General features: G+C 54.8%; 12 protein-coding genes across 12 annotated transcripts; 7 read left to right on the plus strand and 5 right to left on the minus strand.

The window, feature by feature from the left end:
* Positions 1–748: 748 nt before the first annotated feature.
* Positions 749–3,272, minus strand: DICSQDRAFT_82430 (uncharacterized protein; the record flags this gene model as incomplete). Its single annotated transcript, XM_007363556.1, has 7 exons — positions 749–1,249; positions 1,330–2,544; positions 2,605–2,610; positions 2,670–2,770; positions 2,931–3,054; positions 3,111–3,151; positions 3,209–3,272. The coding sequence occupies 7 exons, from the start codon at positions 3,270–3,272 to the stop codon at positions 1,115–1,117; spliced, it is 1,686 nt and encodes a 561-aa protein (XP_007363618.1). The 3' UTR covers positions 749–1,114.
* A 784-nt stretch (positions 3,273–4,056) lies between these two features.
* Positions 4,057–5,518, plus strand: DICSQDRAFT_167952 (D-amino-acid oxidase; the record flags this gene model as incomplete). Its single annotated transcript, XM_007363557.1, has 7 exons — positions 4,057–4,102; positions 4,155–4,273; positions 4,326–4,371; positions 4,427–4,563; positions 4,622–5,023; positions 5,089–5,366; positions 5,422–5,518. The coding sequence occupies 7 exons, from the start codon at positions 4,057–4,059 to the stop codon at positions 5,516–5,518; spliced, it is 1,125 nt and encodes a 374-aa protein (XP_007363619.1).
* A 143-nt stretch (positions 5,519–5,661) lies between these two features.
* Positions 5,662–7,922, minus strand: DICSQDRAFT_54934 (cytochrome P450; the record flags this gene model as incomplete). The annotated part of the gene is made up of 11 exons (XM_007363558.1): positions 5,662–5,807; positions 5,872–5,933; positions 5,994–6,227; positions 6,293–6,520; positions 6,576–6,642; positions 6,703–6,953; positions 7,027–7,199; positions 7,268–7,409; positions 7,470–7,561; positions 7,624–7,721; positions 7,781–7,922. 11 exons carry the CDS (start codon positions 7,920–7,922, stop codon positions 5,662–5,664), a joined length of 1,635 nt encoding a protein of 544 aa, XP_007363620.1.
* A 1,062-nt stretch (positions 7,923–8,984) lies between these two features.
* DICSQDRAFT_160384 (uncharacterized protein) lies at positions 8,985–10,325 on the minus strand. Its single transcript, XM_007363559.1, has 3 exons — positions 10,077–10,325; positions 9,900–10,024; positions 8,985–9,846 (listed from the first exon to the last, which is right to left on the minus strand). The coding sequence occupies exons 1-3, from the start codon at positions 10,240–10,242 to the stop codon at positions 9,169–9,171; spliced, it is 969 nt and encodes a 322-aa protein (XP_007363621.1). The 5' UTR covers positions 10,243–10,325; the 3' UTR covers positions 8,985–9,168.
* A 492-nt stretch (positions 10,326–10,817) lies between these two features.
* DICSQDRAFT_54484 (40S ribosomal protein S26) lies at positions 10,818–11,299 on the plus strand (the record flags this gene model as incomplete). The annotated part of the gene is made up of 3 exons (XM_007363560.1): positions 10,818–11,003; positions 11,048–11,111; positions 11,163–11,299. Coding segments are annotated over 3 exons (387 nt in total), but the record flags the coding sequence as incomplete, so codon positions are not given.
* A 593-nt stretch (positions 11,300–11,892) lies between these two features.
* DICSQDRAFT_55042 (HET-domain-containing protein) lies at positions 11,893–12,657 on the plus strand (the record flags this gene model as incomplete). Its single annotated transcript, XM_007363561.1, has 1 exon — positions 11,893–12,657. A coding segment is annotated over one exon (765 nt), but the record flags the coding sequence as incomplete, so codon positions are not given.
* A 1,927-nt stretch (positions 12,658–14,584) lies between these two features.
* Positions 14,585–16,284, minus strand: DICSQDRAFT_167957 (uncharacterized protein; the record flags this gene model as incomplete). The annotated part of the gene is made up of 4 exons (XM_007363562.1): positions 14,585–14,632; positions 14,688–15,654; positions 15,745–16,073; positions 16,129–16,284. 4 exons carry the CDS (start codon positions 16,282–16,284, stop codon positions 14,585–14,587), a joined length of 1,500 nt encoding a protein of 499 aa, XP_007363624.1.
* Positions 16,285–16,657: 373 nt separating this feature from the next.
* DICSQDRAFT_134504 (zf-PARP-domain-containing protein) lies at positions 16,658–18,792 on the minus strand. Its single transcript, XM_007363563.1, is given in 9 exon segments — positions 16,658–17,109; positions 17,165–17,401; positions 17,479–17,746; positions 17,802–17,867; positions 17,976–17,982; positions 17,999–18,315; positions 18,443–18,517; positions 18,571–18,580; positions 18,663–18,792. The coding sequence occupies 9 exon segments, from the start codon at positions 18,736–18,738 to the stop codon at positions 16,921–16,923; spliced, it is 1,245 nt and encodes a 414-aa protein (XP_007363625.1). The 5' UTR covers positions 18,739–18,792; the 3' UTR covers positions 16,658–16,920.
* Positions 18,793–19,467: 675 nt separating this feature from the next.
* On the plus strand, positions 19,468–20,632 carry DICSQDRAFT_54722 (uncharacterized protein; the record flags this gene model as incomplete). The annotated part of the gene is made up of 4 exons (XM_007363564.1): positions 19,468–19,742; positions 19,791–19,928; positions 20,176–20,460; positions 20,518–20,632. 4 exons carry the CDS (start codon positions 19,468–19,470, stop codon positions 20,630–20,632), a joined length of 813 nt encoding a protein of 270 aa, XP_007363626.1.
* A 687-nt stretch (positions 20,633–21,319) lies between these two features.
* On the plus strand, positions 21,320–24,639 carry DICSQDRAFT_167961 (WD40 repeat-like protein; the record flags this gene model as incomplete). Its single annotated transcript, XM_007363565.1, has 11 exons — positions 21,320–21,594; positions 21,668–21,753; positions 21,812–21,904; positions 21,958–22,147; positions 22,195–22,336; positions 22,384–22,562; positions 22,614–23,488; positions 23,544–23,694; positions 23,749–24,357; positions 24,413–24,498; positions 24,566–24,639. 11 exons carry the CDS (start codon positions 21,320–21,322, stop codon positions 24,637–24,639), a joined length of 2,760 nt encoding a protein of 919 aa, XP_007363627.1.
* A 354-nt stretch (positions 24,640–24,993) lies between these two features.
* On the plus strand, positions 24,994–25,597 carry DICSQDRAFT_145380 (uncharacterized protein; the record flags this gene model as incomplete). Its single annotated transcript, XM_007363566.1, has 3 exons — positions 24,994–25,016; positions 25,073–25,202; positions 25,262–25,597. 3 exons carry the CDS (start codon positions 24,994–24,996, stop codon positions 25,595–25,597), a joined length of 489 nt encoding a protein of 162 aa, XP_007363628.1.
* A 451-nt stretch (positions 25,598–26,048) lies between these two features.
* Positions 26,049–26,901, plus strand: DICSQDRAFT_54596 (uncharacterized protein; the record flags this gene model as incomplete). Its single annotated transcript, XM_007363567.1, has 7 exons — positions 26,049–26,144; positions 26,203–26,233; positions 26,285–26,431; positions 26,493–26,524; positions 26,583–26,598; positions 26,655–26,727; positions 26,787–26,901. The coding sequence occupies 7 exons, from the start codon at positions 26,049–26,051 to the stop codon at positions 26,899–26,901; spliced, it is 510 nt and encodes a 169-aa protein (XP_007363629.1).
* Positions 26,902–27,560: the final 659 nt, after the last annotated feature.

The raw sequence follows: 27,560 nt of genomic DNA on the forward strand, positions 1-27,560 counted from the left end.
ACTCAGCAGCGCTGCGTCCGACATGTAGAGCTTAGTGGAGCATCACCCGCAACACGTTGCTATCACCGCTCTCGAAGAGCTGAATACAATGGCCTCGGCGAGTGTGGATTGCTTTACTCACTTTCATGTACTAATCGAAATTTGTTCACTCAGTGATCACCGAGCTTCAGCTATCTCGAGTTTCAAATGTCGTTATGAATCCCTACATCGAACAATAACGAGTAACACTCACCGTGGCTGCCTACATTCCACCTCGATCAACGGGGGTCCTTTCCGTCGAAGCCGGCGTGGCTGCAGTCCGGACTGTCGGTTTGTAACCTTAGTGCAGTTGAACCTACCCCGCGTGCGATTGTGCCCAGTGACGCGTCAGATGAAGCAGGAGCTTATGACCAACTCCCCTCGATCGATTACGATCATCGTAAGCAACAGCCGCAGAACCCCTCAGGATCTGTCAATGTCGTACGCTACGGCGATACGCACAACCTACATGCATACTTTGATTGATGCCCTTCCAATTCCGAGTCTTTGTCCGATAAAGGTTGAGTGTAGCACCTCTACTCGCGACGGCCCACTCGGGGTTCAACGTCGTCTGATACTATTTCGCAACCAAGCACTGCAACAGAACCGCTGTCGAGCAAGTCGCGTTCTCGCCTAAATGCGGGTTTCATCTTCATGATCCAGTACGCCAACTACGCCCAGGATCGGACGAAGTATGGCTCCACCCATCCAAGTCCGCACACGCGACTCGGGTTTATCCATTGTCCTACCGCCGTTACGAGGGGCTAGCGCACAAGCGTTCAGATAACGACATGGAGATGCGGCGGTTACACGTAGAGAGCAGTACAAAAACAGCAGGAGTACAATTCTGATTTACATACAAGCACGCGGCCCGTAGCGCTCCCGTAAGATACATCGCAGTCAGAGCGGGGGAGAGACCCCAAGAACGTCAGAACACGAGACCGCTAGGCACTAGATACGCCGGAGATACACCATACAGATTGGAAAGATATCCAAGAAAAACGCAACGATAGCACCAGACGAGATCAGAGACACAGGCGGCCGACGGTGGCCAACACTCCAACTGCCCTTCTCGACATCGATCCTCGCCAATCTTCTAGACGACCTCCACAAAGTTTGCAGGGAAGACGCCCTCGCGTCCCTCGAGCTTCCCCTTCCACCACGTATTCGTGTCGTCGCTCTTCTCAGTGACGATAATCACCTGCCCCTTGGAGAACGACAAGTCTCCCGGCTTCAAGCACGCACACGACAGCATCCGCAGGAATCGCAGATCAGTTTAGCATGTCCGCTAGTCACCAGGACATCACCCACCTGGACAGCTTTGAAGTCATAGAGCGCAATCGCCCGCGCGACGCCCTCGTGCGGGAGCAGCGGCCTCGTTAGCTCCGCCTTCGGCGCGATTTTCGGCTTAGGGCTCATCCCATACACGGCCGACCGGCTTCCGGCCCCGCCACCTAGCAGGTCGTCATCGAAGTGGTCCTCCTCATGCGCGGCGTACGCCTCGAACGGGTTGCTGCCCTTCTTGCGCGTGCCGTTGAGCGATTGAGACGTCACAGAAGGCGCGTACGCGCTGAACGCACGGCGATGGGACGTCGCATCCGACATATTGGAGCGTGCCTCACTGAATCCGCCGCCAGGCAGGTCGTTGAACGGACTGTCGGGCTCCCAGCTGTCGCCCACCGACTTCCTCGCGCCGACTCCCGCGGAGGCGGGCTGACCTAGCGTCAAGAGATCGGGTACATCAGAGTTCGTGCGGCGGCTACTGAGAGGCGGGTGCTGGCGAAGCTGGTCGTCGCTAATGTAGTCGGATTGGAAGCGAGTCTCGAAGTAGCCCGTCGCAGGGTTGAGCACGCGATCCAGGCGGGGAGAAGGGCGATCCTCAGGGGAGAGCTTCGGGGTGGCGATATGCGTGTCCGCGGGCTCCGGAGCGCGGGCGGGATCGTGGAACTCGGAAAAGTACGAGCCAGAGCTCTTCTGGCGCCCCCACTGCATTGGCGGGAAGGATAGGCTACCTGCCTTATCTTTCTTCTTCTTCGACAGCTTCCCGTTGGCGCTACCGCCTATAGGTGGGCTCTCAACGGACGGGCTGTCGAGGGAGTAGCGCGACCCGGCGGGGCCATGCTCAAGTCCTGGACTCTCGACGCTGCCGAACATATATGGATCGTCCGCGCGATGAGATCGGAAGTCTTGCACCCATCTGCGTCCTCCTGGCATGCCCGTACATGTCTCGAGCGTCTTGATCAGGGGCGAAGCCCAGTCAGGTGGCGGAATAGCTCCGCTCAACAGCTGCTTCGCAGTGACGTCTGCACGGTATGCTTGCGCGTTGGCGTCCTGGCGTTCGACGATAACGGAGCCTTCTATTGAGACACCTCCGAAGAGACCCCTAGTTTTGGAATAGCTGTACATCGCGGCCACCTTCCCGCTAGTATTGAGGGATCCGATGGCTTCGCCATTCCGTCCAAGAGGGCCGACAGCAAGACTGAGATTCCCGCCTAGTGTTAGCGAGCCGGCAGACATAAAGGATGTCTAATGAGCAGTAAGTGAGGATAACTATATTGCTATCTTGCGAAAAAAATCCCGACTTACAACAGCCTAAACTCCGACTCAAAGTCAGTTAGTTGTACGCACGAGCACTATGTGTGAAAACCTACCGATCTTGAGTTCAAGACGATTAGGAAGTCTGTCATCTCTGCACCGGCTTGCCCGCCGACACCTACACCGGCGGTTCCTATTGCGCTTGGTGCCGACCAGGCTAAATTGACGGGTCAATGACTGAAAAGACGTATGATTCATAGATTGCTCAAGACGCAACCATGCATGCAGGTCGATATGAGGAGATGCATGCGGAGAAGGATTGTGGAGGACACGACTAGGACGAGCAGGGCGGGAAAGGTGAAGAACAGAAAACTCACATCCATCATCGAGCTTCGCAATGACAATTCCACTTCCAGCCCGTGCAGAGAAAAGAAACCCGGCCTTGAAGATGGTGAAGATGGCGAAACCTTTTGCATTCTCGAGGACACTGCGGGGAATGACCTTGAACGTATATCGATCAGATCTGCCAAGGTGTGATAATGTCAATATGAGTGTACCCCGTCAAGACCATTGTTACTGCTGTCGACAAATGATTTAACTGAACGACGTCAGCTCCAGGAAGTGATTACATTAATAAGAAGCAGTGTCTACTTACAGATTTGTGCCGCCTTCTGGCATTCCTTTGGTAAAGGTTGTGGTAGAGGGGTGTTAAATTTCATGCCACCCTCGATGTCAATGTCAAAATTCACAGTAGATGGAAAGAGTATGCGTCGGTGAGGGAACAGCACTGGATGAAGAGTGGAGTTGGCTGAGTGGACGAGCAGAGACACTGACAGAGTGCGCGGACGATTTCATGGCTCAGAGACGCCCATTACATCATTCCCCGCATAAGCTTGCTGACAAGCGTCCATCGACGGTCCGGAGCAGTGCCGCGGCCCTCAGGCTCGGATCAATCTCGCAAACGGGGACTGCCGCATTACGCAAGCCGCCTGCATAAGAGCAGTTTTCGCAGCTGGTATCGCTCTCTTGTCGCCGACACCTTATCACCCCTCTCCACGCTCACCTTCTCACTGGTTAGGGGCCATTTGTTGCGGCGCAAATGGACTGAACGCTCTTCTTTCGCTAGCAGCTTTATGCGTTGTTCGTTACAATGGCGATGATGGACTTCTAGATAGTAGTGAGAGCTACATTCCTGCGGCTTCCTTACACTCCCACATCGCTATGTCATGCTCGAATCTATGTATCTTGCACTCTTCCCTTCTGGTGTGCTATGGATTGTCGTATCACTGCCACGAGGCACGTCACATCGCAAGGACCACAGTATGCTGGACCTGCCCTGCAGGCTGCAAGATTGGTGCAAGCAGGCTGTACAAACGTCGCGTGCATCGCCAGGGTCGATCGTCGATCGAGTCATTAATGTGGTACGGATTCTCCCACGAAAGGACTGCTTCTCCCTACCATATCATAGCGGCCATTAGCGCATTCCCGTTCACAGTACGTGATATGTCGTCGCCAACTGGACGCAAGAGGGTTGTTGTTCTGGGTGCAGGTAAAGAAACTCTCTGCAAACAACCTCCGCAAACACTTACTCAAACGAATAGGTGTGGTGGGCTTGACTACCGCCGTTAAAATCCAAGAGAAGGGGGAATACAACGTCACAATCATAGCGGAGACCTTCCCTACCGATCCCAAGACGATTATGTATACCAGTCTTTGGGCCGTACGTGCCATGGTTGATTTCGTGCGCGAAGTCGTGTAAATCGCCTCAACAGGGCGCGCACCATGTCAGTCACGCTGCGAACGATGCGAAGCAGATGGGTGCGTGCAATCCTTGTATACGTCTGCGGGTGGACGAACGCTGACATATCGTCAGCTATCGACCGAGAGACATTCAACGTGATGTGGAAACTGTCCGAGCCTGGAGGGGCCGCAGAACATTGCTTCCTCCGGGTGGCACAGACAGACTATCTCCTTGACGGCAGGGATGAATGCCTCGACTGGATGCCGGACGTGCGTCCCCGCTTCCGCCGTCGTACCCGCAGCAGACGTACTGATCCTTCCCTCGCAGTTCAAAACGCTCCCACAGGATGCCCTTGTACCCGGCACGTCCGCGGGCACATCATTTACCACCGTCAACATCGACACCCCCGTCTACCTTCCATACCTCCTCGCTCGATTCCTTTCTCGCGGCGGTTCGATCGTCCGCGGATCAGTCCAGCACATTTCGCAGGTCATCGAGGGCGGCCCAGGTCTCTTCCGCCGCGGGCGCGCAGATCCCGAGCCTGTTCATGCCCTCGTCATCTGCCCTGGGCTGGGCGCACGCACGCTGGGGGGCGTCGAAGACAAGAACGTGTATCCCGTGCGTGGACAGGTTGTCATCATCCGCGCTCCATGGATCAAGTCCGGGAGGACGGTGAGCCATCTGGAGCAGGGATTATGGACCTATATCATTCCACGGCGGAGCGGAGACGTGCGTCCTGCAACGTAGTTTGTCTCAATAGTTGAGCCGGGATTGCTGAACGGAATGTGTGATAGGTTATTTTGGGAGGCACGAAACAAGACAATGACTGGTATCCGGCGGCGCGTCCCGAGACGACTACTGACATCCTTGAGCGCTGCCTTGCCCTATGTCCTGAGATCGTCCCCCCAGCCATTCGTGCAGAACGTCAAGGCACAATTGAAGATGTGCGTGCGCTGATTGTGGAGGAAGGTTGCGGCTTCCGTCCTCAGAGGAAGGGCGGGATCAGGCTGGATGTCGATTGGGTCCCTGGACGTGTAGGACAGGGCAGCGTGCCTATGGTGTTCAACTACGGGTTAGTAGTCTACTACGTCTGCTATTGTGTGTAGATGCTGAACGACGCTCCTCAGGCATGGAGGTGGCGGATATCAATCTTCGTGGGGTAGTGCTTCAATAGCGCTGGAGCTGCTCGAGAAGGCGCTCGCCTCACCGGCCTCTAAATCATAATTCATAGACCCGTTTGTGATGAGGATCGCATGCGTTTCGAATAGTGTTAACCAGTCCAACAAGTTGTACAACGTCAATATCCGAGATCGTTCGTGAGATATCACTAGCAATGTACGAGAAACTGCAGACCGATTCCTCGAAACTTATACAGCCTTCACCTTGAGGAGCATCTCAGGCTTCTCACTGTCGAGGCCCATCGTTGGGAATGATACTCCAGCAGAGTTCCAAATGATCTCCTTGTCAGTCAATTCGAATTCGAAAGCGGCCAGCAGGACAGACAGGACGACCTCTGGGGGAGGTGTAAACATGTCAGCTGACAATGACGCAGATGCACGGCGCACGATGATACGTACTCATCTCCAGCTGGGCGAACTTGAAGCCAATGCACGCCCTGGTGCCACCTGAGAACGACATACTACCATACGACAGACTCAAGTCAGCAAGATCCAGCCACGATGGAGAAGAGAAAACGGACATGTTCGAATAGACTCCCGGGATGCGGGCCTCGTCCAGATCAGCGGGGAGAGGACTTAGCCAGCGCTCGGGCTTCCACTCGTGTGCATCCTCGCCCCAGAGCTCCGGATTGTAGTTGCTACCTTGGAGGTGGAGGAGAACGAGCGTGCGTCTAGGTATGGGCACTGCGTCCATCATGCGACCATCTTTCCCGCGGACAGGCTTTGACAGCGGGAGCATCTGATCTTTTGCCGCGCTGCTCACGCGGAATGCAGTCAGTGACACGAGCATCAAACGATAGAACGAGAGTTTGCAACCTACCGACGAGCAATTATCTGAACAGGAGAGTACAGCCGCAGGGTCTCACGGCACACTGCGTCCAGATACGGAAGCTTGATGAGGTTCTCGTAGTCGATTGTCGGCTCTCCATTGCGCGCTTCGAGGATCTCAGCGCGGAGCTTGGACTGAGCAGCTGGGTTTTGTGCGAGGACCTGGAGGGTACGCGATAGTGCGTTCGAGGTGGTGTCCATGCCTGCGAGCATCAGAACTCTGTTACAAATGATTGAGACAACTTAGAAGAATGTTCCGGCAAAGGGCCACTGACGACATCTGAGCGATGACTTCCTCGTCCGTAAGCTTCTCAGCATCGGTTGCAGTCATATTGGCCTTGACTGTGAGAGGTGCTATGAGTACCATGCTCAACATGGGGCAATCGGGATACCGATGCTCACGTAGGATGCTCATAATGTCCTTTCCCTCTCCGACTGGGTGGGTGAGGGCCTCGTCGCCCTTCTTCAATGCTTCCTTCTTCTCATCAATGATTTCTTGCGAGCGGCGCATCATGGTGTCTGAAACGCTCATCATGTTCCGGACCTCCTTGTGAGGGTAGCGGCGCAAGATCGCGCGAATAGTATCGTCTGATATGACTCGCGAGACACCGGGTAGGAAGAACCCCATCAGCAGTATGCGCGCCAGAGTCGGGCTGTAATGCAATCAATCAATCTCGAACCTGAAACTACGGGGGAAGACCACGAGTAGACGGCCATGCGGCTTACAAGAAACTCTTCAGAGATTCGCCATACGCATCAGAAGAGTCTTCGATGAAGTTGTCGAAGGAGTAACCGAGCCCTGCTTGTCCGAGCATTTCAAGGGTAGTGCGGGCCATCCAGCCGTTCACGTCTATAATCTGTGCTTCTTGGGCTACGCGTTGATGGATCGCTCTGCGCACCTGAGGTCCGCCTTCTGGTCAGCAGAAGCGCATTATACAGACATATGCAGCCGCGGACGGCGCCAAACCTTGTGCGAGATGTCATGAAACAGGTTAGTCATATGACGCAGATGAGCTGCTGAGAAGACAGGGTTGAGGAGCTTCCGTTGACGCCGATGTTGATGTGCCTCCGTGGTGAGGAGTCCAGGACCAAGAAAAATATTCAAGTCGCTACAGGCGCGAAGACAGCCGTGAGCGACTTTATCGGTTCATCATGACCCAGACCCTTACTCAGAAGGCGTGATGCGTTTCGGGTAATTCTCCACCTCCTTAATGAGAACGGTATACAGCGCCTTGGGGTCGGATATGTACAGTAACCAGCTCTGAAGTGATTGTTATCAATCAACTGCACACAATTTTGGGACAGGCAGCGAAGCACACGTACACCGAGAGGCCCGCGCAACGCTGAGACAGTACCGTAAGTATCCGCAATTTCCTTCCAGTAGTTGAAGCTTTGTCGATCGGCCAGTCGGTCGAGGTGACCTGAGATATGACAGAATGTGACTATGGGTTCTTAGTCAATCTGCCGATGTTCAACGCACCTTTCCACCATGAGTGGGAAGCCGGTCCTGGGATATTCTTCAGATTGAACGAGGACGGTAAGAGAATTTCCTGCAGAAAGAACCTCCAGATGACGAAGCCTATAGCAGCTACAAAGGCTGCGATTGGAAGCGAGAGGGCCATGGTGAGCGAACAGGGCAACAAACGCGAAGCAGACTGTGCTCCCTCCGAGAATATTATTCAGTTCATATGTAATTCCAGATCTCTGCCGTGGGGTATACGTAAGGATACGTGGCCCGTGCCTTGTGTAAGTATAGCAAAGCTGGTGAGATATCCCGACTCCGGAAGTTGATCTTGGCCGCCACAGAGATGATCGACCATCATCTTGAGTCATTTTGATCAGGTCAGCAACGGAGACTATGGCCGCCTCAGCTTGTGGGGTCCCCGAGAACACCGGATCAGCGGCTATGTCGTTAGACTTATCGATGGCTGTGCCGCAGACCTTTGCTCAGACTTCCAAGCTTGTGGCCGCAGGAGTCCCTTAAGGCTCCTTCATCATTTTTTTCCTGCCACGTCATGAGACTTCAGGCTTCCTCAATGCACAGTAGGTGCAGCAGGCCATGATGGAGTTGACATAGGTAGCAAATATTAACCAAGTGAAAGTGTCAGTCTGCGACGGCCTACACCGTAACTCCCGAACGAATCACAGTTTGCTAATGCCATCGTTGGGAATGCGTGGATCGCAGTTGCGTCAGCTCCTATCGAGCTATGAAGTTGCATCTGCGAACATCTGCACGACAAATCATGTTTTGTCCTGACATTCGCGCAGCTTGTTGCATGGCCATTCGACAGGCTCAGCTACCCGTGGTATACTCCGACAGTCCTGGCGTGATTAGGCTCATTCGGTACGGATGTGGGTCAGCTGTTACTCATCCTACCGGGATGGAGCTTACTCGCTGACGTGTAGGGATACCATCTACCTCTAAGAGCGAACCTCCATCAACCGTACTCAGAAACAACATCACCATGACCAGGCAAACTTGCGGCATGGGAATCCGTATCGTGTCCCCCTTCCGCTCTATGCCCACTATACACGACTCTACCTGACTGTTACACGACTTTCCCATACTATCTCAGTAATGACATAATCCAAATGGACCACGTAAATGCGAGTGGGTCGAGACAAAGGAGCTTGCACTTAGGTCCTTTCTGAATCAGAGGCCGGGGCCACGAAGTGCATTAGACGCAAGTTGAACCTACAGTACACATTTGTCGTACTGGCAAGGCGGAAAGGTGGGATCAAAGTACGTGCGAAGCAGTGTCTATCTATGCTACACCGGTGAAGTAGAGATACATGCTATGATCTAGGAATATATTGAACACGAAGTCCATGATATTGTTGTCAATGAGAGCGTCGTTGAGCGAAGGCTCATTGATATCCGCCGTAGTATCCACCGTCCACCGCTGCCGACGTCGAAGCAGATACAGCACGAGCGTTAGCCGTGATGAGCGGAGCTAGGGTAATTGTACTGGCGCGAACGATAACGGGGAGGGATGCAGAACTCGCTGAAGAGGAAGAGGTAACGCCAACAACCTTGCTAGAGGCTGTCGAACCGTTGCTTGAGGAAGCGACTGACTGTGACCTGGCAGTGCTTGTGACCTTGGCCGATGGCGCTGCGCTCGACACGGAAGACGGGAAGATGGTCGTGATGGACACGTTCGGATCGGTGGCAAGGCTCGATAGTAGACTGGAAGCCGCAGACGGGTCGAGTGTGAAGGTTTCAGACGGCGACGTTGAGGTCGGCACGACGGTCACTGTTATAGTGACCTCTCCAGTTGCGGTAGAATCGGTAGAAGCTGCGGTGCCCGACGATGCCGCAGAGGTGATGGACGCAGAGTGCGTCTCGTGCGAATGCTTGTGAGTCTGAGAGGTCTCTGCGCTTGCCGATGCAGAAGCTGACTCCGTAGAGTTAGAGGTGCTGTCGTCGCTGTCACAATCCGTTGGGAAGTCGATCGTCGTGTTCGTGCTCTTCACGGCGATGCCACCGGTGGCACCCGTAGCACTAATTAAAGAAAGGGCAGTGTTGTTGGTAGTACAAGTGAGGACCTGTGCCACAAAATGAGCCACATTCACAATGATCGGCGCAATCGTTCACTTACAGTTCCCTCTTCTGTGGTAGAAGGAAGGGCGAAGCAGGAGTTCGACGTGCCGCTGCAAGGAACTAGTTGCCAAGTGGATTTGGAGCATGTAGCGACCGAATTATTTATACAGGCAAGCTCTCCGTCTGCCAGAGATGAAGTCAGCGCGACGTCCTACACCAAACAAGACCTGCCCACCATTACAGCGATCTGAAGCTTTCAAGTTTGCAAACTCCGCATTGAGGGTCTGCGCATCCTGGCCATTCTGAAGGAAAACAGCCGGGTCAAGCGAAGCCGTAGGGGCGCCAAGTACGGCGGAGCTGAGCAACATTAAAACCGTAGCGGCGTAGATGGAACGCATCATGCGATCAATCGACTGAAAAAGGTGGCAGAGGAAAGCAGGGAAGAAACTTGAGAGGCTAAGGAAGCACCGGGCTTCAATGAGAGGGGAGTCGAGCAGGATACGAGCTCAAGAAGCACAACACAAGGAGCAGCAGCGGACGTTGACTAACTTATATACATGGTAGACAAAAGCCTCGGGAGTATGGCGACCGCCGCCATTGTTTTTGTCGTCCATGGCCGGGACCAACTTCCATTGTTTCCCAATCAGGACGAGCACCCAATAAACGTCACGTGCCCATATTCAGGGCAGGTGGGCGCCAAACCCCGAGATCTGAATTGGCAGGCGAAGGCGCACCAGTCGAGTCCTCGTCCATCGCCCTCGTCAAGACACTCGATTCATCATGGTGAGCATCCCGTTCATGTTGTCAGATGGACTCTCCAAGTCCTGTGGACGCTTTTCGGTGGTCGGAAAGGCGTAATCCGTGCGCCGCGGCGGTGGATGGCAAAGCGGGACTCGGGATGACGGATGACGAAAGGTAGCCTTGACCGACTGCTAACGCTTTGCGTTTCCCCCTTGCGCAGACCAAGAAGAGAAGAAACAACGGCCGCAACAAGAATGGACGCGGCCACGTGAGTTTTGTGCGCTGCTCAAACTGCTCGCGATGCGTCCCCAAGGACAAGGCTATCAAGCGATTCACTGTCCGTAACATGGTTGAGACGGCGGCGGTGCGTGATATCAGCGAGGCTAGCGTGTACCATGGCAAGTTTCACTTGTTCTCATACGTCCTAGCTGAGCGGCTTCTCACTTGCTCGTACGTCCGGCAGAGTACGTCATTCCCAAGCTCTACATCAAAATTGCGTACTGTGTTTCGTGCGCCATCCACTCTCATGGTATGTTTTACGTGCACCATGTTTCTATGTCCTTGTCTCATGTGCCATCAGTCGTCCGTGTTCGTTCGCGTGAGGGTCGCCGTAACCGTGCGCCCCCTCCCCGTGTCCGGTGGAAGGATGGCAAGAAGGTCAACCCTGCTGTCGCTGCTGCCGAGGAGGCTAAGGCTGCCGCTGCACGGGGGCAATAGGTGTCTGACACACTCGACTTGTAATCCATATTTCGACGCTTTCCGTGCACCCGTGTATCTCGCATATGCAATGCCACATGTACCATTGCCGAGCCAACGTGTGGGTGTCCCGCCTCAAGACTGTGCATCCTTGCGGTGCATACATGCGTACGTGGAGAATATCCATACTTCACTGACAGATTGATGGAGGTCCCAGCGCTTCTTACATATAGCATCCTACTTCGCCTGACATGCTGTGTGATCTTCTTTCCATCTAGCCATCTCTCCGTGACATTGCTGCGTGAGGCAGAGTTTGATAGGTTACTAGTATATAATCATCAACACTGCCCTCCTCTTGCCATGACTGCCTCACTGACTGTTTGCCGGCCCCAGTCTCCGTGCTACCTACCCTCGTGCAGGTGCGCCATGTTACATTACTATCCGATCCCGAATGACTCAACGCATTATTCAGTCATACATACGGAGCATTGGTGCGGAGCGTTCTGACATACGCATCATACGCCTTCCCTTCGTGCTCAGCTTGCATCGTTGCTAAGTGAGCAGAATATTCTTTATTGTCATGACGAAAAGCAAGTGACCAAAGCTTTCAGATCATGCGACTTCTGGACACATGTACAGGCCTATTTCACTGGACCGACGGCCCCTCTGAGACGTCGTATGCTATACTATCGCATGTGTGGTGCACACTCCCAACTTCGGATCAGTCATATGAGGACATCGTACGCATCCAAGCATCCCAGGACGGTGGCATGACAATTTGGGCTGATGTTCGAGTCAACGAGAAAATTCGGAACGCTTGTGCCGTCGCATGGGTTGACGGCCATCGCTACCTTTGGATAGACTCGTGCTGTATTGACAAGACGAGCAGTGCGGAGCTATCGGAAGCTATCAACTCGATGTACGAGTGGTATGCCCAAGCTGACATCTGCTACGCCTACCTAGAGGATGTGGATGACGATGACGATCTCTCCGACCCTTTATCCTCCTTCCGCTATAGCAAGTGGCACTCCCGAGGATGGACCCTTCAGGAACTTATTGCGCCCAAGTCCCTCCTCTTCTTGTCTCGCCAATGGCATCCTCTCGGCACCAAGCACTCCCTAGCCGTCATCATTGAACAAGTGACGGGGGTTGATCGCGAGATCCTCATACATACTAAACAACTCGATCAAGTCAGCATTGCAAAGCGCATGTCGTGGGCTTCCAAGCGGACGACGACGAGGATCGAGGACGAAGCATACTCACTCATGGGCATCTTTGGCGTCCACATGACCACGATATATGGGGAGAGGCAGAACGCCTTCCGTCGTCTCCAGGAGGAGATCCTCCGGAGGAATCCTGACCAGAGCATCTTTGCTTGGGGTGGAACTCTGAGCCGGACCTTCGCCGAGCATCTTGATCACTTCCGCCCCGAAGACATGTCTTCCCTTCTCGCCCCATCGCCCAAGCACTTCGTCTTTTCAGGCAATATCAGTTCCATCCGGCATAGTGATTTTCTAGAGGCCCTTTGTCTCCCATTTGACCACCCATACCCTCTCACCACTCATACACCCTACGGCATTCGTATGAATTCCCCACTCATCCCTTCCGCCGCCATCATCAGACTGGATGAAGCACCGCCGCAGGCGTCGTGGCTACTTGTGCTACAGTGCCGGGATAAGTTTGGTCGCCTCATCGCCCTACCCCTACAACGCTCTCCCGGTTCCGAGCCGTCTCTCAAAGGAGTCCAGATCGGCGCGGGCGATACCGATCCCGGAGACGATGCCTCCTCAAGCGGAAAGTGGAACGGCCGCGTGTGGCCTATATCTAGGAAGAAGCTCGAGGCCTGCTTACGGTCTATCTTCACCGCAGAAGTTATCCTTCCCGTATATCCAGCGAGGAAACACCCCACAAATTCCAACACACCTCGACGCATCGTCCGTACCCGGGAGTTCATCCTATGCGATTGGTGTCGCCCTCTGTTGTCTAAACATGGTTTCGAGCTGTCTCAGGTGATTCAAGGAGCCATTTATCCTGACAGCGTCTTCATCTTGATCTCGAGCAAGGCTTACACATCCGTCACAATTCGCATCTCCTACCACCACCACGATGTCGTCACAGTGGCCGTACAACAGCGAAGCCTAAGTCAAGTCGCTGCAGCGCACACAGTTGATGTTGCCTCCGACCACGCCAGCCTGATACCTGTAGCGGTATCGAGCCATATTATAGCTAGGCCCGCTGGTACGTCCTCAAATGGGAAGTCTGTCGCGCTATCCCCTGTGCTTGAAATGCATTGGGTAGGGAATACTGCTGCGCGATATAGAGACCCGCGCTGGGCGGAATACGAGATCGAAGATATATCTGGCTCCGGCTCTCCCCCTACGCGTATCCGCGTTGGCCTGTCCGCGTCGCTTGACAGCGACGGCGTCCATAGGACCGGAGTCACGATTGAGACTATTCTACTTGCCCCACCCCCACGACCGCGACGACCCAGTACTCCGTCGCGAGGCAGTAGACCTACGCTGTTGCGGCCGCAAACCCCTGATCGAGTTCAGCTATTTTCGCCTCCATCCGCCTCTCATCAAAGGACCGGTGACTCATCGGCAAGGCCAGATTCACCCACCATCCCCGAATTGAACACCTATGTCTTCCCTTCCAGCCAAGTCAGGACACCCCCTTCCACCCCTCACTCCCGCAAAGTTGCTCTTTCCCAGTCTCAGACTCGCCCGCCTAAAATCGCATCCCACCATAGTGAACACCAAGCTACCCGTTCAGAAGGGCAAATACGGGACCACTCCCCTACGTTCCCACGACCATTCCTTGCTCAGCGTGATCCACCTTCGCTTCGTTCTCCACATACGATGAACAAAGGCTGCTCAGGCTACTTGGTCCACTTGACCAACAAGTCAGCGACGTTTTCGTGACTCTGGATACTAGTATCGCAGGCACGACGGACTGGGCCAAGGATTGTAGTCTAGATCCAATCCTCTCGCGTCTATACGAATTTACCTTATATATTCCCTTAATCTATCATTGCAGGAGAAGGGTGCGATATCTCAAGGCGAGGCCATAGATTCACCAAGGATAGGCGCCGTGATTCCAGGATCTGGGATGTATAGGGTTGCGTTTAGTTGCATTTGGTCACCGTAATACACGCGCACCGCAGTACACACTTTGATAGTAAAGACTCAGAGCATGAAACCGCAAACAGTACAAGGAACGAGACAATATTAATAGCACCAGATTTAGCACGTGATTACAGGTCCAGGATCCGAATGTGAATCATCCAGCAGTGTCATTTTAGAATATCTACAGCGAACTGCTGGGAGTTGGGATCATCTTCATCGACGAGAGCAGCTGTTTTGATTGTGAATACCTGCTTTCCGCTCACAGGACGCCCTTAATACTAGACCAGCCCCAACCATCCGTCTAACCTCTCCCACCACTCCCACCTCCTCGCCTCCCACTCCTCTCTCCACTTGCGCAAACACAGCGTGCACCACGTCGGCGCCAGCTGCTTCCTCTTCCGCGCGATGAGATCGTACCGGATCGGATCCATCGCTCCGTCCTCGACGGCGCTCGTGCCTTCGTGATTGACGAAGTGCGCCCACTTAGCCTCCCGGTAATAGGTCCCGCGCGGGACGGAGAGGGCGTCGCACGCGTTCGGTATAAAATCGTCGTCCAACGCGCCCTTGCCCGTTTCTTCTCGTTGACCCCTGGCGTTCCCCGAATCGCGCTTTTCAGCAGCGGCCGCCTTGGTCCTCGTCTGCATCCTGTGCCTGTTACCGCCCCCTCCACCCTTCTCGATATTTGTTTCGGTTGGAGAAGAGCTCCGCGGGCATGGGCAGGCCGACTTGCCTGTATCAGGGTCGGTGGATGGTGGGGTGCGAACATGTTCGTACCAGACGTGCGTGAACGCGTGCCGCCCCTCGAGTAGCCTGATCCGGTCGTCAGTCTGGAGTCCAGTGAGCCTTTCACGGACGCGGAGCTTGTCGTCTTCCGTAGAGGACGACGGTGAATTACGAGGAGTAGATGTGGAAGGAGAAGAGCGGGAGGGGGAAGGGGCGGGGGCAGGGAGAGGAGGGAGCGCGGTCCAGAACTTGGGGTTGGAGATCAGCTCGTAGTAGACACGCTTGAGGATCTGGTGCAGATTGTGCTCGCGCGCAAAGGAGAGCATGTACACACAGAGATGATAACTCGGTCGATCCTCCTCCGGCGGGTCCGGGCTAAGGTGTGGAGCGCGCGAGCGAGGGGAGGGAGGTGCGCTGGAGTCCCAGAGCGCGAGAATATGCCTTTTGGCGACGGCGGCGACAGAGTCGCACGCAAGGATCGTGGAGGCGCGGAGCAGGCGGATGGCGTCGTATCGTGTGATTTTCGAGCTGTCCACGTACTCTGTCAGTGCCTGTGATGTGCCAATGGACGAAAGGACAAAGGGAAGGATGGACCGAGGATGCGAGACCGACACTCACGAAGGTTCCTCGAGCTCGGATAGTAATCGTTCAAAGTCTTCAACAAGAAGCTCTGCGGGCGCATGGTACACACGCACGCCTTCTAATGTTACCTGAGGCATCTTAGCATTCTCGTCCGAAAAGAGGTTGGCGAAATACACGGAGTGTTTCACGAGGCGGGACTGGTAGAGCTTGTAGAGTATGTCCCCGGCGCGGACGACGACGTCCCCGTCGGAGTACCAGAAGATCGCGGACATCTGCTCCTCGACAACGTGGAAGTCCGAGTCGCATGGCTCAGATTTGATACGCTTCTGTGGGGGAGTGGGTGTCTCCGGAGCAGAAAGGTGGGGCTGGCGGTCGAGCAATCAGCGCAGTCCGCACAACGAGAAAGGGAAGTATACTCACCCGCTTTTTCGACGGGGTCTTTGGAGGAGTGGGCAAGCCATGCTCCGTACTAGGTTTCATCATTGATCTTGAGAACACGGCTGGAGGTGTCGATGCGGGAGTGGATGGGGTGTCTAAGCCCGACCGGATATCGCTAGACTCGGAGAGACTCGACATGGAAGGTCGATCGCTGGGAGCGTAGTAATGTATCGAGAAAGCGGAAAAGAGCCATGGCGTTATATAGATAAGCAGCAGATACTCATAGGACAAAGGAGGCTTCAGGTGAGGACGCCTCGAGGACGGCAACAATCGCGATATGTATCTGGAGGACAGTCCACAAAGGACACGAGCGCTAATGGGCCAACACGCTCTCGGAGCGATGCACGTGGTACGCGACGACGTACGAACGGCGGGAGAAAAGCAGCAAGAGTCAGTAGCAGAATATCAGCACAGAGTATCCGTTAAGAACTGACCGCACCTGGAGGACAGGACACCGAGGAAGATTTCACTGAGTGACGATGATCTGAGGTGTCAGCAGTCGGATAGTCTGGTGCCTTCGAACCAATATTATGCTTCGTTGTATCAACTCATCACCTAAGTATACACGCGCTGAATAGCTAGAATAACAAACGTCCAGAAGATGGAAACAGAAAGCAGCACAACAGGCACACTGGCAGACAAACAACGACGATGACGATAGCACCAGATCCAGGACTGGTCAAACACCGAGGATATGAGCCCTCCAGTACCAGGCAATACTAGAGGATCACAGCGAGCTGCAGGAGAGTCGGTATCCGCGAACGAAATCGACGCTCAGTCCTCGTCCTCTTCTTCCTCGTCGATGACCTCCTCGGTCTTTTTCTTGCCTCGCGACCCAGCAGGTTTTGCCTTGGAGGCCGGCTTAGCAGATGAGGCTGGCTTCGCGGACTTCGACGTCGACGCCGGCTTGGCACGCTTTGATGGCGGCTTCGACGAGCTCGCGCCCTTGGATGCAGGTGCACGCTACAAGCACCTTGAGCACGCAAGAAAGCCGTGTGACACAAGATGGGACACGCACCTTGCGCTTCTTGGTCGGTTCCTCAACCTCCTCGTCCTCTTCGTCAACTTCCTCCTCGTCTACGGCCGCGAGCTCGTCGTCAAAGTCTTCGCCAGACTCCTCTTCGCTCTTCTTCTTCTTGGGCGCCTTCTTGGGTGCAGCCTTGGCCTTGGCCGGAGCATCCTTCTTCGCCGCGCCGCGGCCCTTCTTCGGCTTCTCCTCGTCCACATCCATCTCCTCATCATCATCGTCCGCCTTCTGCAGGCGCAAAGCAATAGAGAAACGAGTCCGCTCGTGTCAGCTGCTTCGACGCCAAGACGGCCAGTCTCGCGTACCTTCGCCTTTGCACGTGACCGCTTCGGCTTTTCCTCACCATCCTCATCTTTCTTCTTGCGAGGTGCGGGCTTCTTCTTACCGGTCTCTACCGGCTCGCCGGGACCCTTGTCCTCGTCGGGGATCTCGCCCTGGTCCCAAGCGCGCTGGACCTTCTCCTTCTCGCCGTCCTTGAGGTCGTTGTACCCATCGACCTCAGACACATCACTGTAAGATGCCTTCATCCTCTCAACCAGCTTGGGCTCAGCACAACCCCAATGGCGCCATGCACTAGAATAGGATTAGCGTCGCGGAATGAGAAGGAGTGTCTACAGTTTTGACGCACAGGGACTTATTTCCACGGAAGTCCACCTCGTGACCGAGACGGAAGTAGTCTTTACCGATAGAATCTATAGCAGACGATCAGTCAACAAACTCCCGATCCCGCATACGAGCAGTCTAGCTCACCTCCACAAGCTATAGCGAAGTAATAACAACGCGCATGAACACCGGTTTGGTCCCACAACCATAGCAACCACGTACTTTTGCATTTTGACCGGCTAGACGACGCGTACTCAAACTTGAACACGCCCTTGCCGCTGTCCTCCTCTTCAGCCTTCTTCTTGCCGGCCTTCTTCTTAGGCTTGTCTTCAGCCTCGTCCTCCTCTTCGGCGTTACCACCCTGCGCGCTCTCTGGCACGTCCTCGGGAGCGACGCGACCGTCCTCCCAAGCTTTCTGGACGCGTGCTTGATCTTCGTCGTTGAGATCGTCGAAGCCGTCAAGCTCGTCGGCCTCATTGAACGAATTCTTCATGTTGGAAATGATCTTGGGAGTCACACAACCCCAATGACGCCAGGAGCTGCGGAGAGAATAAGTAAGTCACAAGCCAACCACGAACCAACCGGGTGCAACCACAGCGGCACAACGCATTGTCGTTGAGCTCATGCTGCAAGGAACCGCGCATATGCACAGAAGCAACCACTTACAAGCTCGTGTTGCCCCGAAAGTCGACCAGGGACCCAAATCGCAACTCTCCCTTGCCAATGGCCGTGCCCTTGCATCTGCGAGAACGTGATTAAAAACCAGAAACATTGATAATCTGAAAGAGACGTACGGTTTCGGGCCTAGGACGCGAGGGCGACGCGTGAATCGCGATCATGATGAGTGTGCGCAAAATAGGGCGTAACGAGGACGAAGTGGGCTCACCAGTGCATTTGGCGCGCCCACTAGAGGCGTATTCGAGACGGTAACCGGACTTTTTGCCACCTTCGTTGTCAGACATCGTGCTGGCACCCAAGCAAAGTGGGTAGGAGAGAAGGGAAGTGGGGGAGAAACGGAAGACAGTTGATGTTGGTAGACGTTAAATAGGAACGCAGGACGCTTCAAAGTCCGCTTGGAGAGCGCTGCCGCTGCACAGTGCACCTGCTCAGCTCAGCTGTAAGACTACAGCCACGCCCGGGCCAATGCGGTCACCCGCCCACGCACGGACCTCCACCCAGCCGTCTCTTCGCCATGCGTCCCGCCCCGAGCGACTGGCACACACCTCGAAGACGTCTTTATGTGTCTTGTGAGGCGGGGAAAGCACTACCCAGACGTCGCCCTGGTCCCGGTAGACTCGGCGATAGGGCTGCAATCGGGTTAGGGTTTGTGCTCTAAGCTGCCAGCAGTCGCTTTGCTTATCCCACCGCCTGTGACTTCCATGCTTCTTCATTGTTCCCCTGGATGAGCGGACAATCGCTTTTGACAGATGGTCGTATGGTGCGACATGACGGGATAAGCTGGCATCCCGCTCTACGCGCAGGGTCCAACCTGCATCACTGCGCACCTGGGTGTGGTTCCCGTATACCTTGTAAGCTCCCGTTTGCGCCATCCCACCTTGCACTGAACTGGATATAGAACTATAATCTGAGGATAGAGCCATGTGGGGTACCGTACTGCAGTGATACACGCTCTCAGCGGCCGCTGTTCACCAATATCTGCCTTCTTGCTTGCTAGTCCTCGGGATACGACTATGGCGGTATCCACGCCTAACTACCCTCATCAAGTGCGGAAGGCATGTCCTGTACGCCTCCGGATTCCTGAAGTGGAGGGTCGAACTGAGCACGTCCAGAATGCCGTCTGTCACCCGAAACACAAGAAGTGTAACAGCCGCTTTGCGAACGGCAATGCGCTCAGCAATGTGTCTTTGAACAAGCTTACATTGCTATACATGACATCATGTTGTGTCTCGCCGGCACCACTACCGCGGTGTGTGCCGTTTGGAATTCAAGACTGCTGCTGGCTTCCGTGTAGTGAGCCAACCAAACTTCAGCGGCAAGAAGGGCGTACTGAAAGGTTACACCAACACCATGTTGACTTCGCGTCCGTTAATCGTGACGATTCAGTTGACGAGGAGGAGGAGGACAAGATAGACGACTCCTACAAGGGGTGGGAGGATGATGTCGGTCGCGCGTATTTCCCCGAGGAGAATGAGTACGAGGAGCTGTCTATTGCGGATGACGACTATATCGCCCCGGAGGACGAGTACTGAGGCGAGGGTAACGAGATAGCGACCGGGGAGGAGAACTATCACGGCTGGGGCCCAGTCCCATCCCCCACTGCGGCTAACACTGCCGGCTCAGTACGTATGCGGTTGCTGAGTTGCAGATACTCACTCACTATAACCCATCATGTTCCTGCAGCTTCCTGACCTATCTTCCACTCCCTCAACGGATTCGAGCTCCTCGACAGGATCGAACTCCTCGACGGGATCGAACTCTTCAACGCAATGGAGCTCCTCGACGGAGTCGTACGTGTTCTCTAAGGCTGCTGAACAGTCTCAAGAATCTGCCAAGGACCGCAAGACGGGCGAGCGCAAGGAGCAGGGGAGGACAATCATCCCGGCTCCTAACCACGTCCTCCCCCCTGCTGTACCCCACAACATCGTCTTCGTGGGATGCCCACTCTGCCTCGAGCCGGCTGTCAAGCCCTGCGTTACACGATGCGGACACGTTTTCTGCGGGCCGTGGGTACTCTTCACATGTCAGGCGTTTCTGGGGCTGACAGTACCATCCCCACCTAGATGCATCAACCAGGCGCTCGATGCGAGGCAGAACTGTCCCGTATGCCGTCTTCCCGCTGGGCAGAAGCAGCTCAGGAAGATATTTATCTCCGCTCCCGCTGGTACCGAAGTGTAGAACACTCCGTGGACGCGGTCGCTAAGATTTGTGGGAGGAGTGGAAGCTTCATAGACGAATTGTGGACTATCACTTTATGTGTTCTGAGTCTTGTGCGCATTTCTTGTTAAAGCAACGCACTATTCGCAGACCTCGCCTCCATGAATGACACAGCGTGCCAGGAAGGGTTCTTGCCAGCGGCATGGCCGAATTGTCCGATGCGCCTCTCACGGCCAACGGCATACATCACTCCATGTATTTCTGATTGAGCTACATAGGAGTTGAGATGGGAGATAATGCAAGAAAGGGTGTCCAGATTTAACGCGGGGCAGGAAGAATCGGGCTTCCCATGAGCGCCTATGTAGCACGATAACCTTCCGCGATGAGCGCGGACGCGGCGGTGTTTGAGCCTTTGAGGCAGCGTACACCTTTTGGCTTGCAACAGCCACCCGACGACTTCCTAGCTTGTCGGGCCCTTCATTGCTTTCCTCTATTCTATGCTCTGTACCTTGGACTGACTGTAACATCTCTGTATACCTAAGAATTCTGTACTGGCCGCGACCTCCAACTTCTTCCGGCAAAATCACGCATACACCTCATCACGATGAGATTCACCAAGCCAGCATGGGTCATGCATAAAGGTCCGTCCTGTGCTGTATAGAGTCACTATTCCTCGTATCCCGACATGCCCGCCTTGCAGATTCCGCCATGCGCGGAGACGAGAAGCGCGTCTCGATATTCTCTTGCCATGTCCACCCCGATGGCTCGCGAATCGCGACCGGCGGTCTCGACGCCAAAGTGCGCATCTGGAGCACAAAGCCCATCTTGAATCATGCGTCCGAGCTGTCTGGGAGGCCGCCGAAGTCACTCAGTACTCTCACTATGCATACCGGACCGGTGCTTGTGGTACGGTGGGCCCACTCCGGGAGGTGGTTGGCTAGCGGCAGCGACGACGAGATTGTGATGATATGGGACTTGGACCCGTAAGTGGTTGTGCGTTTTTGCTAGTGCTGAGACGAACGTCGCGCTGAGCTCCGGGTCGTGGGTCGTGCGCAGATCGGCCAAAGGGAAGGTTTGGGGTTCGGACGAGGTCAACGTAGAGGGTTGGAAGCCTCTGAAACGTCTGGTTGGCCATGAAAGCGGTGTGTGCCTATGTGTATGTATATGTTGGCGTCGGTTGTTGAGAATGCGATTTCCCAGACGTTACGGACGTGGCGTGGTCTCCAGGAGACCGATACCTAGCGTCGGTTGGGTTAGACTCCGCAGTGTTGGTCTGGTGCGGGTACACCTTGGGTGAGTGAAGCCAGTCGTTCGCCTCTTAGCTGGGTTGTGAATAATATATGCAGAGCGGCTACGAAAAATCGACCAGCACCAAGGTTTCGTCAAGGGTGTATGCTGGGATCCAGTAGGGGAGTTCCTGGCCACGGGTTCCGACGATAGATCTGTTCGAATATGGCGAACGACCGACTGGGAGCTAGAAGCGGAGGTGAAGAAGCCCTTTGACCACTCTCCAGGAACCTTCTTTCGACGGCTGAGGTCAGTGTGATTTGGGTCCCCCTACGTCCCTTCTGACGTTTGAGTAGTTGGTCTCCAGACGGCGCACATATCACCGCATCAAATGCAACCAACAACGAAGGCTATGTCTTCATCGCGGCGGTCATTGCACGAAACTCCTGGACGTCTGAAATTAGCTTGGTGGGCCATGAGAACACTGTAGAAGTTGCCGTATGTAGATCGGTTCTCTCAGTTGATGCATGCTAAGCTACATACAGGCATACAACCCTCATATATTCTTGCGCGATCCATCCCAACCTGTGACTGCACATAATATCTGTTCAGTGGTCGCTCTCGGTGCCGACGATAGGGCTGTCTCTGTTTGGCAAACCAAAGCACCTAGACCCATGGTTGTCGCCAAAGATGTCTTTGAGCGGCAGATCATGGATCTCAGCTGGTGAGTATGGCTGCTTGAGTAGCTGTTGAATGCGTGCTCATCTACATATAGGTCGCAAGACGGGCTCACACTATACGCTGTCTCCTCAGATGGGACAATGGCAGTCTTCAGCTTTGACTCCTCCGAGATGGAAGGCATCGCACCTTCGTCTGCTCAAGAACAATACCTCAAACGCTTTGGATTTGTCTCGCCACCCGTTCCCGAGGGCTACTCACATCTGGCTTCCCTCCAGGAGCAGAAAGCACAACAGAACAACCGCATCACCCCGCCTCCCTCCCCTCGCGCCCAGTCACAGGACTTCGGCAGTGCCGCGAATGCCGCGCCCGGTGGGGAGCAGGTCCACACGCTCGTCGCGAAGCGCAAGCCAAAGAAACGCATACAGCCTACTTTCGCTGGTTCGCTGTCTGGGCAAATACCGTCTTCATCTGTCAACGGGATTAAGCCGCCGCCGTCGAGCTCATCGGGCGCGCGTGCGTTTCAAGAGTCGTCGACGGTCCCAATATCTGTACCTTCGACATCGGCCTTGCCGTTATCTATCTCACAGCCGTTCGGCACCTCGAGCTCGTTCGGGCTCGGGCTGAATACTGGAGAGAGCGACTTCGCGATGGACGTCGACGACGAGGTGCGAATCAGTTCGCTCGACGGCGGCATGCAGAACCCGAAGGGCAAGAGGAAGACGGGAGAGGACTTCGATGACCGGACCGCGAGTAGGGCGCGCACTCTAGGTGGGGATCGCGTACGGGAGCCGGCGGTCGCTAGGCCACTTACGAACCGCGTGCCGCCACCGGGACCTCCGGGTGGAGGCGTTTGGGCTGAGGGCTCGAGCCTTGTTGGAAGACTGGAACCGCCGCAGTTGGTGACATATCTGAAAGCCACCGTTGAGGGTAGTGAGGATGTGTTCGAGGGCAGGAATGCTGAGGGCGATGGTATGTGCCACCACTATGACCCGTGCTGGCAAGCGGAGCTGACTGATCTCGACAGAGCCAAACGAGGTCCTGTACGTCAGCGGGAAGCAGACACAATGGCTCGACTACCTGCCGTCGCCAATCCTTGCACTCACTGCGACAGCAACATTCTGTGCTGTCGCTATGCAAGATGGCACTCTCACCGTGTACTCGCATACAGGCAGAAGGTACGTTTGCACTAGGCACATCTGCACGAAGGCCTTGTTCTGATCGGTTCTCAGGTTGATGCCGCCGTTGGCGATCGGATCGCAGTGTTGCGCTCTTACCAGTGCCAAGAGCATGCTCATGCTGCTCACGGTCTCCGGACAGCTATACGTCTGGGACGTGAAGAAGCAAGCAGCCAAGTTCCCTCCGACCTCTATCTCCGCAATCCTCGGATCATCGCCCAACCTCACCGTCGCCACCGCAACGGTCCGCCCGAACGGGGCCCCCGTCATTCAGCTATCGGACGGGGTCGCACACTCCTACGATGCCTCGCTCTGCGTGTGGACGAAGCTCAGCGAGCCCTGGTGGTCTGAGGGCTCGGACGCGTGGCAAGGCCGCCAGCGGTCGAACAACCTGGCCATGCGCGGGCCGCTGACCGTGCTTGAGAGTGCGATCAGCGAGCGAATGTCCGTCGATGACGGCCGCGCGGAAAAGGTACGGCCGGCGTGGTGGAACGCGGCGCTCACGCTGGGTCATCTGGAGAGCAAGCTGCATGCCGCGAAGGCATTGGATAGTCCGGCCGAGTACAAGCAGGCGCTGCTATTGTATGCGAAGAGGATCGCGGACGAGGGCTTCAGGGGCAAGGCGGAGGAGCTGGTGAAGGAGCTCTTCGGGCCTGTGTACTGGTACGTGCCGTAGTGTCATTTTCTGTTGTACGAGTCGTTGACTCGGTCCTGGTAGGCGGCCTGGCCGTGACGAGTCTTGGTCTCCGACAATGCTCAATATGCCCAAGAGAGACCTATTGAAGGAGGTGCTCAATATTTTCGGTACGTCATCTCCTATACATTCTATAGGAAGGAGTATCCGGTTGACGCACTCTATCTACCATCACAGTCCGCAGCAAGACATTGACAAAACTTGGCCAAGACTGGCAGGAGACACTAAAGAAATCCCAGCTCGACGAATAATGGCGCTCTTCGTAGTATCTTCACTGACACTTGTCTACTACTGCTGCACTCTGTATGACTGTGTTGTTCGGGTTTCCTTACGGCTAATAGTATACAAAATGTCTCTGTGTACTGGTCGCACAATAGCCGCAGCGCCCGCTTCCTGCCGCACGCCAGTTGTAGACGCCCACAAGCTACAATGACCGTCACGATCGCCTTCCTATTGCGGGTGGGTGTGCGCAGCGTGACACGGTGCGACAATGGGTTGTCCAAGCGAGTGCCTGACTCAGTGGCCGACTCATCACCTCTTTCCTCCGCTTCTACCGCCTCCCCCGCCCTCCTCTGGCTCGCATCTCATCAGACGTGTCATGTAGCATGAAGCTTGATCTGTCAACATGGTGAGCTTGGTAAAGGGGGTTCGGGGAAATAATGGCTCAATCGCTTCGATTGGCAGGTTTCTCTGGATTATGCTCTTCGTGCAGTTGGTGTACGCTCAGCCACCTATCAAGCCTAGTAATGAACGTAATGGAACGAATTTGGTGTGCTTTCCCTTTGGAACGTGCGAGCCTTGCCCCGAAGATGCCGTACGTACAGGAGTCGGTACCTCGTGAGCCTCGAACCCACCTCCCTTCTTGTCCTGCAGTTGCACGAGCCGTTTTGCCAACCCTTCGGTAATCGACGCCTCATGCACTGTGTTCCCGTGTCCACTGCCGGAGGTCCGCCCACTTCCGTCACACACATCCATTCCCCGACGGAGGCGATTCGCGGCGAAATCCCAGCATGGGAATCCTGTGGTCGAATAGTCGAACAGGAGCGCGCTGACTTCTACGAATTTTTCGCCTGCAACCTCTTCATAGCCATCATCGCCATCACTGTTGTCCTTGCTCGGTCCAAGAGGTTACAAGCCATTCAAGCGAGGCAGCTAGCGGCTCGCATAGGACTGGTCAGATCTGTACCCGGTGGATGGAGCAGTAGCTGAAGGGCAGGGTTTGCGTCGGGACGGACAGGTAATGCCATATCAGTGAGTCGCGCTCATTCATGCACTATAACAACGGCTCCTAACGTCAACTGTAGCACTGTATACACACTCATAGTCATTCGACGTACTCTATATCACTGCAATTGCTATCCACCCGTTGCCGCATGTTCAGTTTTCTTTCCACAGTAATGGTATGTATAGCATCAAAACGCCTGTTTGTTACCCATCCCACAATAGATCACCCAAATTATGAGAATCGCCTGCCTAATTAAGGACGGCTCTCATTATCATTCGGGGCCTCTTGGTGCAGCGTTGTCACCTGTTACCGTCATGCGATCACCCGTAATGCCACCGCTCGTCCATGGGACGACCAACCCCACCTCTCAGCTGCATATAAAAGCCTAATTGGAGGTCTGACATTTCAAGCCAGTCTCTACAATCCTAGGGCATCATGTGGAACATACTTCATGTTCTCGTCCCTGCGGCCATGTTCTTGGGCGGCGTCGACGTCGCGTTCGCTGTAGCAGGAGTGTCCACCTTCAACGATGTGCGTACCATCGCAGCCACTTCTCTTACCTACTTACTCATCCCTATCTTTGTCGCAGTACTCTACGCAGACTGGTGTCGCGTGCTCTGGTATGACTCCCTAACGACTCAAGGTGTTCTCGTAGTCTCAGACGGCCCAAGGTTTCCAGCCAACGAATAGCCAAGGAAACGGGATCTTCGCCGCTGCTATGAGTGACTTGTCCCCGCTATGGGTTGGCGCGCGGTGCGAAGGCACAATGGACGCCAGCAAGTGTAATGGAAGTGGATCGTGCGTTGATTGCGCTGGACGTAAGAGGCCGGCTTGAATCAGAGCACTGCCATTGCGATTGACGAAATGTACCCATTACAGCGGCGTGTCCGGACGAGGAGCTCTGCGGCACGGTACGTGGCTGACACGTTGGCACGAAATTACGTCTAGCTGAGACGTCGAGGATTTCAGTGCTTCAACGTCCGATGTGCGTGTTTCATCTGTACCCGTCAGTGGCCGCGTTGAATACTAACGTATCCATAGGTACTGGCTCGCTGGACGGTGAAGTGGTCGGCGCATGCACCAACAACACGATCAAAGTCAAGATAGTCGACGCGTAGGTCTTACTTTCTTGTCGTTGTTCCAAAGTCCTTAGAGCACGTGTGCCATTTTCAGCTGTCCTGCTACGCACCCGGAGAATTTCTGCAAGATCCCGGAGTTCGGTGGTGTGAGTACACGTATTATTGGCGCTCCCCTCTGCGGTCGGTCTGATCGGTGGACTCATCTTTGATTCGCCCTGGAATGACAGAACATACGCCCCATCGAAGCATGCGAGCAACCTAACACGAATGCGATGGATATTGCTGTGACTGCCCGCAGTGCATTATCGACTTTCGTGAGTGGTCTCCCTCTCTGCTCTGGACGGCATACTCAAATATTCCATATCTGGGCAGCAAGGAAATCTCGACATTGACATTGAGTCGACGTCGTGCTGAAAAACGCAAATTCTCATCATCGACCATGTCAATGTTTCCCCATGTATTGTGTGTGAGTTTGAACTACGGTTCCCCCTGCCTTTATTCCTCAACTGCGCATGGTCTGGAGCGGTTTCGAGTTCCGTGCGGGTCTGATTCACGCCATGCGCAAGTGTCAGGGATGTCTTCCGGTGTTATAGCACTCCACCGAGGGACTGCATGTTAGTACTTGATAGGGGTAAGGTACTCCTGGTATTTATATTCTCGATTCACATCGTAGCACAATTTCGACGATGCCTGAGTCTCTAGAACGCACTTCCACTGATATTTCGGTGGGTTTCCGAGGTCACGCTAGATCCAGACACAGAACTCGTGTGTGGGTGAAAGGCTCGGAAGCAATTCGAGGCATAAGCAGGACCCTCGCTGACCAAGGCGGAGTTCATAACAGACTGCGATTTGACTCCTGTACACAACG

This window comes from Dichomitus squalens (genome assembly GCF_000275845.1).
Source record: "Dichomitus squalens LYAD-421 SS1 unplaced genomic scaffold DICSQscaffold_6, whole genome shotgun sequence".
Taxonomy (NCBI): Eukaryota; Fungi; Basidiomycota; class Agaricomycetes; order Polyporales; family Polyporaceae; genus Dichomitus; species Dichomitus squalens.